This window comes from Chiloscyllium punctatum, chromosome 2 (assembly GCF_047496795.1).
Source record: "Chiloscyllium punctatum isolate Juve2018m chromosome 2, sChiPun1.3, whole genome shotgun sequence".
Taxonomy (NCBI): domain Eukaryota; kingdom Metazoa; phylum Chordata; class Chondrichthyes; order Orectolobiformes; family Hemiscylliidae; genus Chiloscyllium; species Chiloscyllium punctatum.
In genome coordinates, this window is record NC_092740.1 from 100,541,598 (window position 1) to 100,558,916 (window position 17,319).

Here is a 17,319-nt window from a genome sequence, read left to right on the forward strand (position 1 = left end):
CCCTGTCCCTCAGGATTCATTCCAACAACTTGCCCACCACTGACGCCAGGCTCACCGGTCTATAATTCCTTGGCTTGTCCTTACCACCATTCTTAAACAGTGGCAGCATGTTAGCCAACTTCCAGTCTTCTGGCACCTCACCTGTAACTGTTACTGTTACAAATATCTCAACAAGGGGCACAACAATCACTTCCCTAGCTTCCCACAGAGTTCTAGGGTACACCTGATCAGATCCACTTTTATGTGTTTCCATAAAACCATAAAACCATCAGAAATAGGAGTGGCAGTAAGGCCATTCTGCCCATCGAGTCCACTCCACCATTCAATCGTGACTGATGGGCATTTCATCGCCACTTACCCGCACTCTTCCCGTATTCCTTAATTCCTTGAGAGATTAAGAATTTATCAATCTCTGCCTTGAAGACATTTAACATCCCAGCCTCCACTGTGCTCTGTGGCAGTGAATTCCACAGGCCCACCAATCTCTGGCTGAAGAAATATCTCATTTCCATTCTAAATTGATGCCCTCTAATTCTAAGGCTGTGCCCACGAGTCCTAGTATCCCTGCTTGATGGAAACGATTTCCAGTGTCCAATCTTTCTAAGCCATGCATTATCTTGTAAGTTTATATTAGATCTCCCCTCAACCTTCTGAACTCTAACGAATACAATCCCAGGATCCTCAGCCGTTCATCATATTTTAGGCCTACCATTCCAGGGATCATCCATGGGAATCTCTGCTGGACACGCTCCAGTGCCTGTGTGTCCTTCCTGAGATGTGGGGCCCAAAACTGGACACAATATTCAAACTGGGGCCTAACCAGAGTTTTATAAAGTAGCACCTCACTGCTTTTACATTCCAACCCTCTTGAAATAAATGACAACATTACATTTGCTTTCTTAACCACAGATTCAACTTGCAAGTCAACCTTTAGAGAATCCTATACTAGCACTCCCAGATCCCTTTGTACATTGGTTTTATGGATTTTCTCACCATCCATGCCTGTGTTCCTTTTTCCAAAATGCAAGACCTTGCATTTGCTCACAGAGAATTTCAGCAGCCATTTCGTGGACCATTGTCCTAAACTGTCTAAATCTTTCTGTAGCCTCCTCACCTCCTCAGAACTACCTACTTGTCCACCTACCTTCATACCATTGGTGAACGTCACCAGGATGCCTCCATTCTCTTCATCCCGATCATTTATATATAAAGTGAACAGCTGCGGCCCCAACACTGAACCCTGCGGGACACCACTTGTCACCAGCTGCCATTCTGAAAAAGAACCTTTTATCCCAACTCTCTGCCTTCTGTCAGAGAGTCAATCTTCAATCCATGCCAGTAGCTCACCTCGAACACCATGGGCCCTCATCTTGCTCAGCAGCCTCCTGTGAGGCACCTTATTAAAGGCCTTTTGGAAGTCTAGTTAGAAACATCCACTGGGTTTCCCTGGTCTAACCTACTTGTTACCTCTTCAAAGAATTTTAACAGGTTTGTCAGGCATGACCTTCCCTTACTAAATCCATGCTGGCTTGCTTTTATTCAACCCTGTACTTCCAAGAATTTAGAAATCTCATCCTTAATGATGGATTCTGGAATTTTATCCACAACTGAGGTTAGGCAAATCGGCGTATAATTTTCCATCTTTTCTCTTGATCTTTTCTTGAACAAGTGGGTTACAACTGCAACTTTCCAATCATCTGGGACTTTCCCTGACTCCAGTGATATTTCAAAGATGACAACCAATGCCTCAGCTATTTCTTTAGCCATCACGCTCAGAACTCCAGGATGCAGCCCATCTGGTCCAGGATATTTCTCAATTTTTAGACCTTTTAGCTTATCAAGTATTTTTTCCTTTGTAGTGGCCACCATACTCAATTCTGCCCCTTGACTCTCTTTAATTGTTGGGATATTACTTTTTTAGATTAGATTAGATTAGATTACTTACAGTGTGGAAACAGGCCCTTCGGCCCAACAAGTCCACACCGCCCTGCCGAAGCGTAAACCACCCATACATGTACATTTACCCCTTACCTAACACTATGGGCAATTTAGCATGGCCAATTCACCTGGCCTGCACATCTTTGGACTGTGGGACCCGGAGGAAACCCACGCAGACACAGGGAGAACGTGCAAACTCCACACAGTCAGTCGCCTGAGGCGGGAAATGAACCCGGGTCTCAGGCGCTGTGAGGCAGCAGTGCTAACCACTGTGCCACCGTGCTGCCCACTAATGTCTTCCACTGTGAAGACAAACACAAAGTATTTATTAAGTTCCTCAGCTATTTCCTTATCTCCCATCACTCGTCTTCCTACATCAATTTGGAGCGGTCCAATATCTACTTTTGCCTCTCGTTTGTTTCTTATGTATCGAAAGAAACTTTTACTATCATTACTAATATTACTGGCTAGGTGATCGTTTCTTTCCTTATTTTTCTCTTTGTTATCCTCTGTTTGTTTCAGGATATCCAGCATTTCCTCCTCTGTAATATGGACACATTTCAAGATGTCACCATCTTTTTCCCTACATTCTATATCTTCCATGTCCTTCTCGACAGTAAACACTGATGCAAAATATATGTTTACTGTCTGGCCTCTCCTGTGGCTCCATACAAAGGCGGCCTTGCTGATCTTTGAGGGGCCCGATTCTCTCCCTAGTTACGCTTTTGTCCTGAATGTATTTGTAAAAACCCTTTGGATTCTCTGTAACTCTGTAACTCGATTTGCCAGAGCTATCCCATGTCCTCTTTTTGCCCTCCTGATTTCCGTCTGAAGTATACTCCTGCTGTGTTTATACTCTTCTAGCATATGCTTCCTTCTTTTTCTTAAGCAAACCCTCAATTTCTTGAGTCATCCAGCATTCCCTACACCGACCAGTCTTTCCTTTCACCCCAACAGGAATATACTGTCACTGGACTCTTGTTATTTAATTTCTGAAGACTTCCCATTTTCAAGCCATCCATTTACCTTCAAACATCCACCTCCAATCAGCTTTTGAAAGTTCTTGCCTAATACTGTCAAAATTAGCCTTCCTCCAACTTTCAACATCAACTTTTAATGCTGGTCTATACTTTTCCATCACTATTTAAAATCTAATAGAATTATGGTTGCTGACCCCAAAGTGCACCCCCACTGACCCCTCAGTCACCTGCCCTGCCTTATTTCCCAAGAGTAGGTCAAGGTTTGCACTTTCTCTAGTAGCTGCATCCACATATTGAATCAGAATTTCTTTCTGTACACACTTAATAAATTCCTCTCCATCTAAATCCTTACCACTATGGCAGTCCCAGTCGATGTTTTGAAAGTTAAAATCCCCTAGCATAACCACCCTATAATTCTTGCAGATAATTGAGATCTCCTTACAAATTTGTTTCTCAGTTTCCCACTGACTATAATACAAGCCAAATAAGGTGATCATCCCTTTCTTATTTCTAGTTCTACCCAAAAATCTTCCCTGAACATATTTCCAGGAATATCCTCTCTTAGTACAGCTGTAATGCTATCCTTTATCAAAAACATCACTCCCACTCCACCCTTTCTGTCCTTCCTGTAGCATTGGTATCATAGGACATTAAGCTGCCAGTCCTGACCATCTCTGAGCCATGTTTCTGTAATTGCTATGATATCCCAGTCCTGTGTTCCTAACCATACCCTGAGTTCATCTGCCTTCCCTGTTAGGCCTCTTGCATTGAAATAAATGCAGTTTAATTTATCAGTCCTACCTTGTTCTCTACTTTGTCCCTGCCTGCCCTGGCTGTTTGACTTGCTTCTTTTCTCAACTGTACCAGCCTCAGATTGACCTTTTTCCTCATAAATGTGAGGTGCTGCATTTTGGGAAAGCAAATCTTAGCAGGACTTATGCACTTAATGGTAAGGTCCTCGGGAGTGTTGCTGAACAAAGAGACCTTGAAGTGCAGGTTCATAGCCTCTTGAAAGTGGATTCGCAGGTGGATAGGATAGTGAAGAAGGCATTTGGGTATGCTTTTCTTTATTGGTCAAAGTATTGAGTACAGGAGTTGGGAGGTCATGTTGCAACTATACAGGACATTGGTTAGGCCACTGTTGGAATATTGTGTGCAATTCTGGTCTCCTTCCTATCAGAAAGCTGTTGTGAAACTTGAAAGGGTTCAGAAAAGATTTACAAGGATGTTGCCAGGATTGGAGGATTTGAGCTATAGGGAGAGATTGAATAGGCTAGGGCTATTTTCCCTGGAGCAGCGCAGGCTGAGGGGTAATGTTATAGAGGTTTACAAAATCATGAGGGGCGTGGATAGGATAAATGGACAAAGTATTTTCCATGGGGTGAGGAGTCTAGAACTAGAGGGTGTAGGTTTAGGGTGAGAGGTGAAAGATATAAAAGAGACCTAAGGGGGCAACTTTTTCATTCAGAGGGTGGTATGTGTATGGATTGAGCTGCCAGAGGAAGTGGTGGAGGCTGGTACAATTGCAACATTTAAAAGTCATCTGAATGGGTATATGAATAGGAGGGCTTTGGAGGAATATGGGCCAGGTGCTGGCAGGTGGGACTAGATTGGGTTGGAATATCTGATCGGCATGGACGAGTTGGACCGAAGGGTCTTTTTCCATGCAGTACATCTCTATAACTCTATGACTCCATGACTCTATGACTCACTATCTCCCTGGGTCCCACCCTCATCCCCCACCTTACTAGTTTAAATCCTCTGGAGCAGCTTTAACAAATCTCTCTGCCAGTATATTTGTCCCCTTCTAATTCAGATGCAATCCGTCCTTCTTGTACAGGTCACTTGTACCCCATAAGAGATTCCAATGATTCAAAAATGTGAGTCCTTCTCTCATACACCAGCTCCTCAGCCATGCATTCATCTGCTCTATCTTCCTATTCCTAACCTCACTAGCTTGTAGCACCAGGAGTAATCTAGATATTACTACTCTGGGACCTCCTTTTTAAATTCCTGTTTAACTTTCTATACTCTCCCTTCGGAATCTCATAATTTTCCCTTCTTATGTCATTTGTTGAAATGTGTACAATGACATCCTGCTGGTCCCTCTCCCCTTGAGAACATTTTGCAATCTCTCTGAGACATCCTTGATCCTGACACCAGAGAGGCAAAACACCATTCTGATTTTTCACCGCTGGCCACAGAAACATCTGTCTGTGCCCCTGACTAGAGAGTCCCCTAATACACTCAATCTCTTGGAAGCCGATGTAATCCTCATTGCAATAGCACCAGTCTCAATACCAGAAACATGGTTGTTCATGCTATGTTCCCCTGAGAATCCATTATCTGCTACATTTTCCAACACAGCATATTTGTTTGAAATGGGGTTAGCCACAAAAGACTACTACTTGCCTACCTCTCTTACCTTTCATGGGGTTAACCCATCTATGTGACTAATTTTGTGACCTTTCTCCCTTCCTATAACTGTCATCCATCACACCCCCTTGCTCTTGTAAATTGCGCATTGCCTCTAACTGTTGCTCCAACTGATCCATTCAATCTGATAGGGTTCGCAACCAATGGCATTTATTGCAGATATAATCCTCCAAAGCAAGCAACCTCTCCCTAAACAATAGACAATAGGTGCAGGAGTAGGCCATTCTGCCCTTCGAGCCTGCACCACCATTCAATATGATCATGGATGATCATCCTTAATCAGTATCCTGTTCCTGCCTCATCTCCATAACCTTTAATTCCACTATCCTTGAGAGCTCTATCAAACTCTTTCTTAAATGAATCCAGAGATTGGGCCTCCACTGCCCTCTGGGGCAGAGCATTCCACACAGCCACCACTCTCTGGGTGAAGAAGTTTCTCCTCATCTCTGTCCTAAATGGTCTACCCCATATTTTTAAGCTGTGTCCTCTGGTTCGGCACTCACCCATCAGCGGAAACATGTTTCCAGCCTCCAGAGTGTCCAATCCTTTAATAATCTTATATGTCTCAACCATATCCCCTCTCAGTCTTCTAAACTCAAGGGTATACAAACCCAGTCACTCCAGTCTTTCAGTGTAAGGTAATCCTGCCATTCCAGGAATTAACCTTGTGAACCTACACTGCACTCCCTCAATAGCCACAAAGTCTTTCCTCAAATTTGGAAACCAGAACTGCACACAGTCCTCCAGGTGTGGTCTCACCAGGGCCCTGTACAGCTGCAGAAGAACCTCTTTGCTTCTATACTCAATCCCTCTTGTTATGAAGGCCAGCATGCTATTAGCCTTCTTCACTACCTGCTGTACTTGCATGCTTACCTTCATTGACTGGTGTACAAGAACACCCAGATCTCTCTGTACTGCCCCTTTACCTTTCCATTTAGGTAGTAATCTGCCTTCCTGTTCTTGCCATCAAAGTGAATAACCATACATTTATCCACATTAAACTGCATCTGCCATGCATCTGACCACTCACCTGACTTGTCCAGGTCACCCTGTAACCTCCTAAAATCCTCCTCACATTTCACCCTGCCACCCAGCTTAGTATCATCAGCAAATTTGCTAATGTTATTGCTAATACCATCTTCTATATGATTAACATATATTGTAAAAAGCTGCGGTCCCAGTACTGATCCCTGCGGTACCCCACTGGTCACTGCCTGCCATTCCGAAATGGAGCCGTTTATAACTACTCTTTGTTTCCTATCAGCCAACCAACTTTCAATCCAAGTTAGTACTTTTCCCCCAATATCATGCGCCCTAATATTGCTCACTAACCTCCTATGTGGGACTCCCACATCTGACAAGACGACCATATCACTCTACTCAGGGCCGTTTTTGCTTCTTCCAGTCAACAGACCCAGAAAATAGCACCATCTTATTCTTCTACAAAGCACTACTCCAGACTAACTTAATACTTATGGCTTATATTTTTAAGTTAATTCAAGAGGCATATCTCAATAAAACATATAATGGAGAAAGAACCCACTTTACTCACTAATGCAGACTGACAGCAAGGCCACACTTAAACTATTCACTTATGTATTTCTGTGCTGTGACCTCTCCCAAACAGGTTCCTCCAAGATCAGTTGTGAATTTCACTGTTTGTTAATTTTCCCAGATGCACTTCAATGTCCAGCGTTACATGAATTCAACAGCAAAGGTAGTAACTGTACAGGTTCACTGCCGTGTCAGTTAGCAGTGTGGCTTTCTTTCAATCTCTCTCTTTCTCTCCTGCACTGACCTGACCATGTACTGCCTTTGTCTGACCCTCTCTCTTTAGAAGTGCCATTTTGACTTTTCTTTTCCTCCAAAGTTCCAAAACAATGCAATAGCACATAAAACAGTACTTGCTGCTCCTGGAATTTGAGGAAATCACCTCCAACACTTAAAATACCTCAAAAAAGGAACAGCCTGTTCCAGCCAGAAATTTAATGTGCAAACTGCACAGAGACGTTCACCTAAGGGGGGAACTGAACCAGGTCCCTGGCACTGTGAGGCCACCATGCCACTATAATTTCTCAAGTTATCATAACTGCTTTTAAAGTTATATCTATTAATCTTTACAACCTTGTCACATGCACAAGGCATTAAGCAAGATCAAAGAAAGGAGAATTCCTAATTATGCTTCTTTAAAAACTACTCTTTTATTTTGAAACAGACTATTTTTGGATTTAAAGTGATTGTTGTCAACCATGGGATGGGCAAGTTGGTTGCTTCTGGAAATTTATTCGGACAAGGGCAACCACTCTCTGGAATCTCACCTCATTTAAAAAGAGGCACTTAAAACCTAAATAAAAGGAGCAACAGACAAAGCATCCTACCAGCCAGGTTTGATTTGAAAAGAAAAACATGGAAATTAATTATGCCTGTGGTGGTGCTGATGCCCCCACATTTACCTCCTATAACACACAATGGTTTTCGCCAGGGACATTGAAACCATCTCATTAGGTTGAACTGTCTTGCCAATGGACCCAAACATGACTGAAACTTCTGTTTTTTTGAATAACTGTAATTACATAGCTTTGAACTTTTCCACAGCCTGTTTTTCAACATCAAAACAGAAAACAAAAAGTAGCTCCAGATTCAGCTGAAGTCTGTTTCTACTCATAACCACTCTTGATACCTGATTTGTGGAAAGAATCCTGTATTCATCCATCAAAATTAAACTAATTCCCGGTCTACAAGGTCATGATGCTCCAACTGCTCCTGCCTGCAATTAAGTTCATATAAAAATAAATTCTGCCAGACCAGTCAAATGCAAAAATATTCATTGGACCTTTGAGTTCCATTCATTAATACCCACACCTTTATTTTAAAGACATTTCCCTAATTGTTATTGTCATTTGTTTTCCTTATTTTATCTTCTTTCTTCTTTTATGCTTATGTCTTTAAATGTGCTGCAAAAATTATCCCCCAGATCAAAATGCATGAATAAAATATCATTTGTTTTAATCCTAAAAAACGATTTCACAAACTGGGTTGGGCCAAACACGTTAGCCTATTTTGAAAAGGGAAATAAGATACAAATACATTAAAAATGGAAACAACCTCTGATTATTGGCAGGAGGAGAACAATGACACAAATAAATTAATCTCTCTCTCTTGTCTGCAGCAACCTAAGTATATAAACTTAATCTTGAACAAATAACACAGAGGACTAGGAATTACAAACTGATATGTTTCAGAGATTAGTTTGATTGACATGGGAAAATTAAAGGTTCAATTTTTATAGCATGTTTATGACCACAAAAATCCCAAAGCACTTTATATGCCAATTAAGTATTTTTGAGTTTAAAAATGCAGCAATCATCAGTACATCTATTCCCTCACACTGCAGTATTAGATTAGATTTTTATGCGTTCTGGTCAGACTTAAACACACACAGGCTTGTGATTCAGAAGGGTGCTGCTAATTGAGCCATGACAGTCCATTCTGCTATAACACGACAGGTGACTAAAGGTTTGTAGTAAGAGAACATCCTATACAAACAAAGCAGGAGATGTAATCCACAGTACTGCACAGGATATGGGAGGCACTTTTAATAAGCTAAGCAGCTTTTTTTCAAGTGGTGGGTTCATTCAAAATTGAGAAGGAAAATGTAGATACATTGAATAATATTACTCGCTGGACTTTGTGCATGGTTTCAGATAGCATTAATACGGCTGTTGACAGACTTAAAACCAGAGAGGTGAATATCTGATGTAACAAACGTTAACCATCAGATATCACAAGCTTGTAAACGTTATTGATCGGTCACATGAGATGATATACTGGGTCTATCTGAGGCAGCAGAGCACTTGCGTTGAAGTAAAAAGTGCAACAGAAGGATTGCATGTTTTCCAAAACAAATATATTTAAAATCGATTGGAATAATGCAACCTATCAATTGTTGTATTATTGTTTCAGTTTAGAATGCATGATTTATATTACCTTTTATAATGAGAATTGCAGAAAATAATTTATGGCATTTTTGTTCTGTGACAATGTTGAGGTGGAGACTTGCGGTCAGTGTTTAAGCATCTTTAAAAATGCACATGCAAAACTTAGATAAACTCAAATATTTTATTGTGGATTTGAAATATACAGCGTAGGACTGTAAAATATAGAAAGTGTAGGCACAGATGACTGTACAGGCATTTAAATAACAATAATGAAATATACTTCAATGCTCCAAAAAAAGAATAAATACAATTGCTTTATGTTCATATCATAGCAAATTGCTCCACAAAACAAAAAGTACATTTCCATATGGAGCGTTTGGAAGAATTAATCTGTCCAAATTAACTATCCTTCACCTGCTTGGGATCACTGCTTTAGTTGTATATTTCAACTTCTGTGGACTTTCTTCAAATGTCCAATAACATTAGACCAAATTCTTTGTTGTTTTTGCTTTTTAGTCAAAGTTTCTTCCAGTCGTTCCTTTCTCGTTGTATTGAGTGAGAAAAGTGATCTACAGATATACAAACTTTCGCTTTATATATATTAAATAAATAAGAGAATACAGTGTAATTTTTCTTGATTAATTGATGCTATGCTAAATGAATGAAGATGTGCAAGATCGTGTGCTATTTCATTAGTTTGGTTTCCCCACAATCTCCTCTCTTACCGTTAAGGAGGGAGAAACAAAAAAAAGTTGCTGTAGTGAAAAACTCACTAGGGTTGATCCTTCTGCATTGATTTCAGAATGTTTTTAAATGTAAAGCATCATGCAAGTTTAAATGTATTTATTACATAAATAACTTAAAGCAACATCCATTGTTCTAACGCTTAACCGTATTGATTGAAACCATTTATCTCGTTTTCTTTGAAAAAAGGACCTAATATTCATCCGCTTGCGGTGATAAGGTGCTACTTATTGTGAATATGTCCCTATGCTTTAATAAATTAAAAAAAAACCGTGATTGAACACGGAAAAATGAGTGTGCTTTTACTAGCTGCTTTGTTTTGGAATATAAATATCCACGGTGCATTCGGATCATTTAAACAAGCAGCTTAGCTACTTATTACGAATGCACACCGAGTCCATCAGAGCAAATTGACAGTTTTGAAATTGGACTTAATTTTGAAACGTAATTTTGGCTTAAAAGGAATTTTTTTAAATGCACGTTTCATCTGGGAGATAACCCCAACGGTTGGCAACAGGGTCACTTGCCCCCGAGCCGACCTTTTTTTTTGTGAATCTGCTCAGTCCGTTGTCCAGAAGGTATGCATTTTGTTGCTATTCGGTTGGAGACAGTTCACATAACGACACACTTCCCCTTGAGTTTCTCTGTCCTCTTTTGCTGCTTGGATTTCTTGCCATCGATCTGTAGGCTCACGGCCCTGCGCTTCTCCAGATTCAGCAGTTCCTGAAAGAGTTCCTTGACATTATGGTTGGTCTTGGCAGAGGTTTCCATGAAGCCGCACTTCCAACGCTTGGCCTGGGATTCGCCATCGCTGGCCTGCACCTCCCTCAGGGTGTCATCGCACTTGTTGCCCACCAGCATGATGGGAATGCTCTCCACGTCCCCCTTGATCTGGCATACTTGCTCGTAGATGGGCTTCAGCTCTTCCAGAGACTGTTTGCTAGTGATGGAGTACACGAGGATAAAGGCATGCCCTTTGGAGATGGAAAGGCGCTGCATGGCCGGGAATTGGTGACTTCCCGTGGTGTCTGTGATCTGTAAAGTGCAGATGCTTTTGTCGCAGCTGATGACCTGACGGTAAGTGTCTTCGATGGTGGGGATGTAGCTCTCCCGGAAGGTCCCTTTGACAAACCTCAGCACCAGCGAGCTCTTCCCCACGCCCCCCGCTCCGAATACTACAACCCTGTAATCGTTGCTCTGTTCTGGCATCTTGCAGGCTGCCTCAGACTATCACCTAGAGTCAAAGGGAAAGAACAGATTGCACAAATTCAGGTCACGTAGACGTTAATATATAAAATTAATATTCATGTTAATTTTTCACGTTTTATCCACGTTAAGAGTCATAGCCACAACCATCGTGCAGATTGAAAGGCTGATGGAGTGCAATGACATTCTTCTATTGTATGAGAGTATGTCGGTGTAGCGGCGCGGTGCAGCGCTGCACTGCCTTGCAGCTCAGAGCAGATGGCCCGTGAGGAAACGCATATTCTCAGTCGGCCGCCTTAGCATCCAAGGCACGGATTACCAGGGACTAGAAATCAGCGCAGAACATGCGCCGCACTGTGCCCTTGTCAAAAAGACCACCTCCACACACACACACACACCCATAGACACACGAACCTCACCCTTTAACACAGCCTCTGCATACGGCACACTATAATTTTAAAACATAAATGAAACTGTTACCTTACGAGACAACGAAAGCTACAATATTCCGATTGCTTGTGTCGAGCCGCGCTCTGCTCAATGTTGAGGTCTCATCGTTGCAAAATGTTGCACAGTATTAATTTGAAGGAGCCAGAGGGCTGGGGGAGTTTCTGTCTGATATTTAAGGCACCAGAGAGCGTTCTATGCAGGGATGTTATTACATCTCTGGTTTGTTTAGAACGCTCTGTGTGATCGGGGAGCCGGGATCTGAATATCGTCATCAGTAATTTTGACTGCTACGTCTTGGGTGCTCATTGTCAGAATACTGCATCAAGAGTCGCGTATCTGTTAAGTCCGAACCAATGCTGCTAGTAAACCTTCCGTGGGTAGGAGAGACCGAGGAAACGTAGCACGTATCAAATCCATACCGTCAAAACTAGAAAATATATTATTTTAAAATCAAATTTAATGGTACGCGGTAAGAGAGAGTTTGGCCATCACAAATCGCTGCTTTTGTAAAATCTAGTAACTATCTTTTTAAACGCGCTGTCATTGAAATTAAACAATTGGGCAGGGTAGGAAATTGCAGCTATTTGCTTTTTTTTAAATGAAAAGCAAAGTCTAGGTGTAGTCAGTCAACATCTGGATAAAGAGTGATCGGTTTAGGTTTCCGATTGAAAAGTGCGCTCCCCAATCGTTCATCTGTCCAATCCCCCTTTTGAGATTGGACCTACTGAGTATTTTCAAGGCTGCGTTTTCACATTCACTGAGGATTCTTCACTTTTCGCAGACCTAATGCCTACTGCATGTTTTTATACCAATTTCCCAGTTGCTCTTCTCGACTGTCAGCACTAACAAGCTTTCTCTATATCCTAATAACCGACAATTCTTCCATTTGCAAGGGCCACCACCAATTAGAGCGCGTCAGTGCAGCTCCCGAAAGTGCAGCCTATGTAGAATAGCAACAGGGCTTTCAAGCTGCGCAGTCTGTCTGAAAAATAACGCTCCCACTTCGAGCAGTAAATGTTAGCTGCCCTTTCCAGTTACACTGAATCTTGCACATCAATATCTGACAATACATCTGGCTGATAAAGGAGCATTTCAGTCATCCTTTCTACTTTGGGGGGGGGGGGGGTCCATTCATGATTCGTCCGAACCTAAACTAATTTTGAAGTAGATGAAACAAGGTCTCGTGGAACCATTTTACGATATTTTAAATTACGCCTAAGTTTTTTTTCATTGAAAAGCTCACATGCATTTTGTTTAACGCATGCTAATATAAGCGGCTTCGCGTGGATATTAAATTGTTTTGATAAACCAACAAATTAAATACTTAGGCAGTAAATAAGAAATGTAACATAAACAATTAAATACAGAGCCAAATCATCAGTTACATTTCAGAAAGACGATGGAACCATGTTCAGTTGGTTTCTGATTACCAAAGGTCAGTTATTGCTCACTAACCTGCCATGTTTAATCTGATATATGATCATTTTTCAAATGCAAAACCAAAGGGCAAATGAACAATTTTATATTTCTGACACACTCAAAACGCACACAAACGGGTTCGAAGTTTTTTTTCTGTGTTCAGAAAGTTAGATGTTTGTGTTCATTATATCTGATCAGTCAGGGTTCAGAAGATCCCAATAAGACAATACAAGCGTATGCCATGAAAGACATGTTTCGGAATTCAAATACTTTTTACTTCGTGGCGAAGCCGTATCCAATTTGAATATGTCTAATCTCCAACTCAGTAATTTGAATATATCTAATCTCCATCTCAGTAATTTGTTTTGAGTTAATTGGCTAAACTATGCTACCCTCCCAGGATAGAGATTTGGAGAAATTTAAGGCCCTCAACGTACAATACTTTCATAGATCAATAGATACAGATTCTACATTTGTTTTTGTTTCGCGCTTGCGGTAGTCAAAGCTTATAAACCAAAACGGATTGATAACCTCTAGTTTGACATGCATAATTTTCTAACATAATTCGGAATAGTTCTGCCATACTGGCGATGCCACCAAGGTTTGGGAGGTAACAAAGGGCGAATATCCCCAACAATTTGGTAACCAACTGCCCCCCCCCCCCAAGTCACTTCAGGAAAAGCCGAATTTAAAATCAGCTTTTTAAAATCATAAATGCAGAGTAAAAAGGCAATAATAAGAGAAATGACGACAACCATCAAACATCGGATGTTTAAGTTTTGTCATGTTTTTAAAAAATAGGCGATTCATAGAATCATAGAATCCTTACAATGTGGAGGTAGGGTAATCGTCCCATCGAGTCCATACCGACCCTCCAAGGAGCATCTCACCCAGATCAATCCCCACTCTATCCCTGTACCCCTACATTTCCCATGGCTTATCCACCTAGCCTACACAATCGTGGACACCACGAGCAATTTAGAATGGCCAAACCACCAAACCTGCACATCTTTGGATTTTTTCTGAAGAAATTTATTGAAACAAAGTTCAGTCATAGATAATGCTGAGAGCCAGAGAAAAAGTCAGTTTCGTTTTGGGTTCCAGTTAAGTAACTTAATGTACAACAGAGGGAGAAATATCAATCGTTGAAACTACAGCCAAAATTTCTTCTATTTTGTTAAAATGGGGCAATATGGTGAATCCGATTAAAAACCTGGGTGCAGCCGAGAGGTTAATACTTAATGCGCATTGTGGTCTGAGTCACTGTTCCTTTCCTCTAACGGGAAATGAATGGTCCTCACAAACAGTGCTGTGAGAAGTTAACTGAGCCATTGTAATACAGTTGGAAATGGCATACTCTTCAGCGTACATTTATTTTTGAAAATGTGGCAAAGTTGAGTTCTGAAGATTTCATTTAAAAAAGAAACAAACTAATCGGATAGCTCAGAATGGCTAGTAAATGATTTCGCAGGCTGAAGATTCTGTCAATAAATCACTGCATCTAAAGACACCCGTCCGCTTTGACTGACCTCTAAAAGTAACACGCAGTAAGTAAACGATAAACCGGTGATAACTCCCAGATACATAACACTGATATGGATGCTTATGGCTATTTAATCATCATTATTATTTTGATTTTCATAGTAACGGGGTGGGTCAGAAGTAGTTGCAGGTAGCGTCACCTCTCCGTCCACTGGCCCATTTATCCCTCAGTTGGTTATATGCCCCATTCTTTCCTCTTCCTTTCACCAAAGCCTAACAGGAGCAGCACAGTTAACATTCCAGAAACGCCCAAGGGTGCAATACATCTTGCACAATATTGAATCTGAATACTATAGTGGCCAGGCCACATTCTCCAACAATGCTCACAGAATGGATTTAACCCGGAACGCGATCACAGTCGCGCTCCATTGCCGAACCACACTAGGAGTTTCCAATTTCGCAGTTTTATGTTCGATTGAGGCTGATCTTTACGTCCATGATTTCTTTGCAAAATGCGCGGAAGAATTTTCGATCGGCACATAAGAATACTGCGGAAGAGTTACCCGCGCCAACTCGTTAGACCAAGCTCGATGTTAAATGCCGTTTTAAGGGGCAAAATTATTGTCACATTAGACGACGTTGGACCGTGCAACATTTCTAAGCATTTGGCACAAGATCCCATCACTAGGTCCAGTTCCCCAATAATCAAAACCTCGCAATCGGCATATCTGTTTAATAAAAGGTAAAATTAAAGTGTTTACATACGGAACCACAATAGCGGAGAATTAGATTCTTTTGATCATATGTTTTATCTGAACTTTATAATGGCATTGTTGAAATTTAGTCTAATTTAAAATGAAAGTCTGATAGCTCTGCAAAACCGAAGCGAGGGCACACCCATTCCCGAAATCCAGGAAATACTGGGACTCCATCAGATACCGGTTCCTTCACTTTCAGACTGATACAATTAAAGGCGTCACCACCGGCTGTGCTCTGAACCGGTCGATATGAACATCCTTTCCCAGAAAGTACACCGTCTCCGATTTATTTGAAATATACATCCAATAAATGCCAATTTGCTGATTACTGATGGCAAGGTCGGAATTACGCTGTTATATGTCTTTGAGTAATTTTCTATGCTCATTAGCTGCTAATCATTTCCATACATGGAAACTGTCGAACACTTTACCTTCGGAAGGGATCCGCTCATTAAACTGGGAAAGATGATCGGAAGGTCCACATTGCCGCAGTAACGAGTCCAATCATTCACCTGCAGTGATGGATGGAGAATGGAAACGAGCCTGGTGCGCTGTGCGGTGAACCGCTTTCCGCCCGTGCTCTGCAGGGGAATAAAGCAGTGCTCTGCTCTCGGCCCAGGATATCGGATTAGATCACCTCCTGTTTATGATGTCGACAGATGGCACGTGATTCATTTCACAATAAGAGTCGCTTGTACTTTAATGCCATCGCAGTTCCTTGCAGAATGACACAATCTGCTGACTGAACAATGGGAGGTCTTTTCAGATTTTCAGGGAAAACGTGCTTGGAAATTCAGGCTTTTTTGAAATATTGAAATTGATCCTAATACAGTAACAGTTTGACAATTTAAGACATTTTTCTGATTGTTTCCCCGTGCAGAAGGAGTTGAGTCACGCTGGCGTACTGGTGCACGGGCCCTGATGACACTTTTACCAAATTACCACTTCATCATGTTACCCTTTTTAACTGTTGCTGACCGGGGACATCCAAGCTGAGCTGATCCTGTCCTCAACTCGCCGGAATATTTATTATTCTGGCGTTGGTCATTGAGTTAGTGCTTAGGAGATTACCATCTTGCAGCTTTTTTTCTTCTTCTTGGCAATGCATGATCCTGAGTCCTTCACTAATAAATTTACAATGCCACATTTTCCAATTTTCTAAAAAAATCCTAACAAATAATCAATCATTCTGACCAGTTTCAGGACAGTACTAGGTTTTGAAAGTTAATTATGACGGCCATATGTATCCAGGTCATATTATTGCCATCACAAGATCTTCTATATCCAGTGACAAGAAAGGCAGTCCAACAAGAGCATCCTCTCCCAAGCTACCATTCGTAGCATTGTGGCGTTAACCACTAGATAACTAATTCACTGGATGGGATGCATTCTTATAACATTCAGATGACAAAAGACTCCTAAAATAATTGTTTAACTTGGAACTCTATTGCAACAGGAGACATATTTATAATTTTATTTACAATTCACAATGATCTTGTAAATAAAAGCAAACAATATAAATTATTGAGAAATGTACTTAAAACATCCCTGGAGAAATCAAATATCCTCACCAACAACTCATTTCCAGGCTTGTGCAACATGGAAAGCATCAAACACATTGACAGGAATACACAGAGGCAAAGTTGAGGCATCAAAAAGAATTCAAAAATCTGCAAACAACTCATCTACCTACTCCATAAACATCACCTGTGACATATGTGACAGAGTATGCAGATCACACATATCAGCACTTACAGAATTCATGAACTGGAGTGGAAGGAAGGTATAGTCAAAAAGTGTGGTGCTGGAAAAGCACAGAAGGTCTGGCAGCATCCAAGGAGCAGGAGAACCGACGTTTTGGGCATAAGCCCTTCAAGGCAGTCATGTTCGATTTTGATCACCTGTGTTAGTAAAAGGGAGGAAAATTATATCAAGATTTTTCACACACATGTTTTTGGGGTGGAGAAG

General features: G+C 41.2%; 1 protein-coding gene across 3 annotated transcripts; it reads right to left on the minus strand.

Annotated features, from left to right (window-relative positions):
• Nucleotides 1-9,459: 9,459 nt before the first annotated feature.
• LOC140487146 (GTP-binding protein Di-Ras2) lies at nt 9,460-15,975 on the minus strand. Of its 3 annotated transcripts, none has more exons than XM_072586717.1 (2): nt 15,783-15,975; nt 9,460-11,270 (listed from the first exon to the last, which is right to left on the minus strand). In XM_072586717.1, exon 2 carries the CDS (start codon nt 11,243-11,245, stop codon nt 10,649-10,651), a length of 597 nt encoding a protein of 198 aa, XP_072442818.1. In that variant the 5' UTR covers nt 11,246-11,270; nt 15,783-15,975; the 3' UTR covers nt 9,460-10,648. The 3 variants fall into 3 exon arrangements, with proteins under 3 accessions (XP_072442818.1, XP_072442833.1, XP_072442826.1); XM_072586732.1 differs by lacking the exon at nt 15,783-15,975 and adding an exon at nt 15,359-15,770; XM_072586725.1 differs by lacking the exon at nt 15,783-15,975 and adding an exon at nt 11,723-13,735.
• Nucleotides 15,976-17,319: the final 1,344 nt, after the last annotated feature.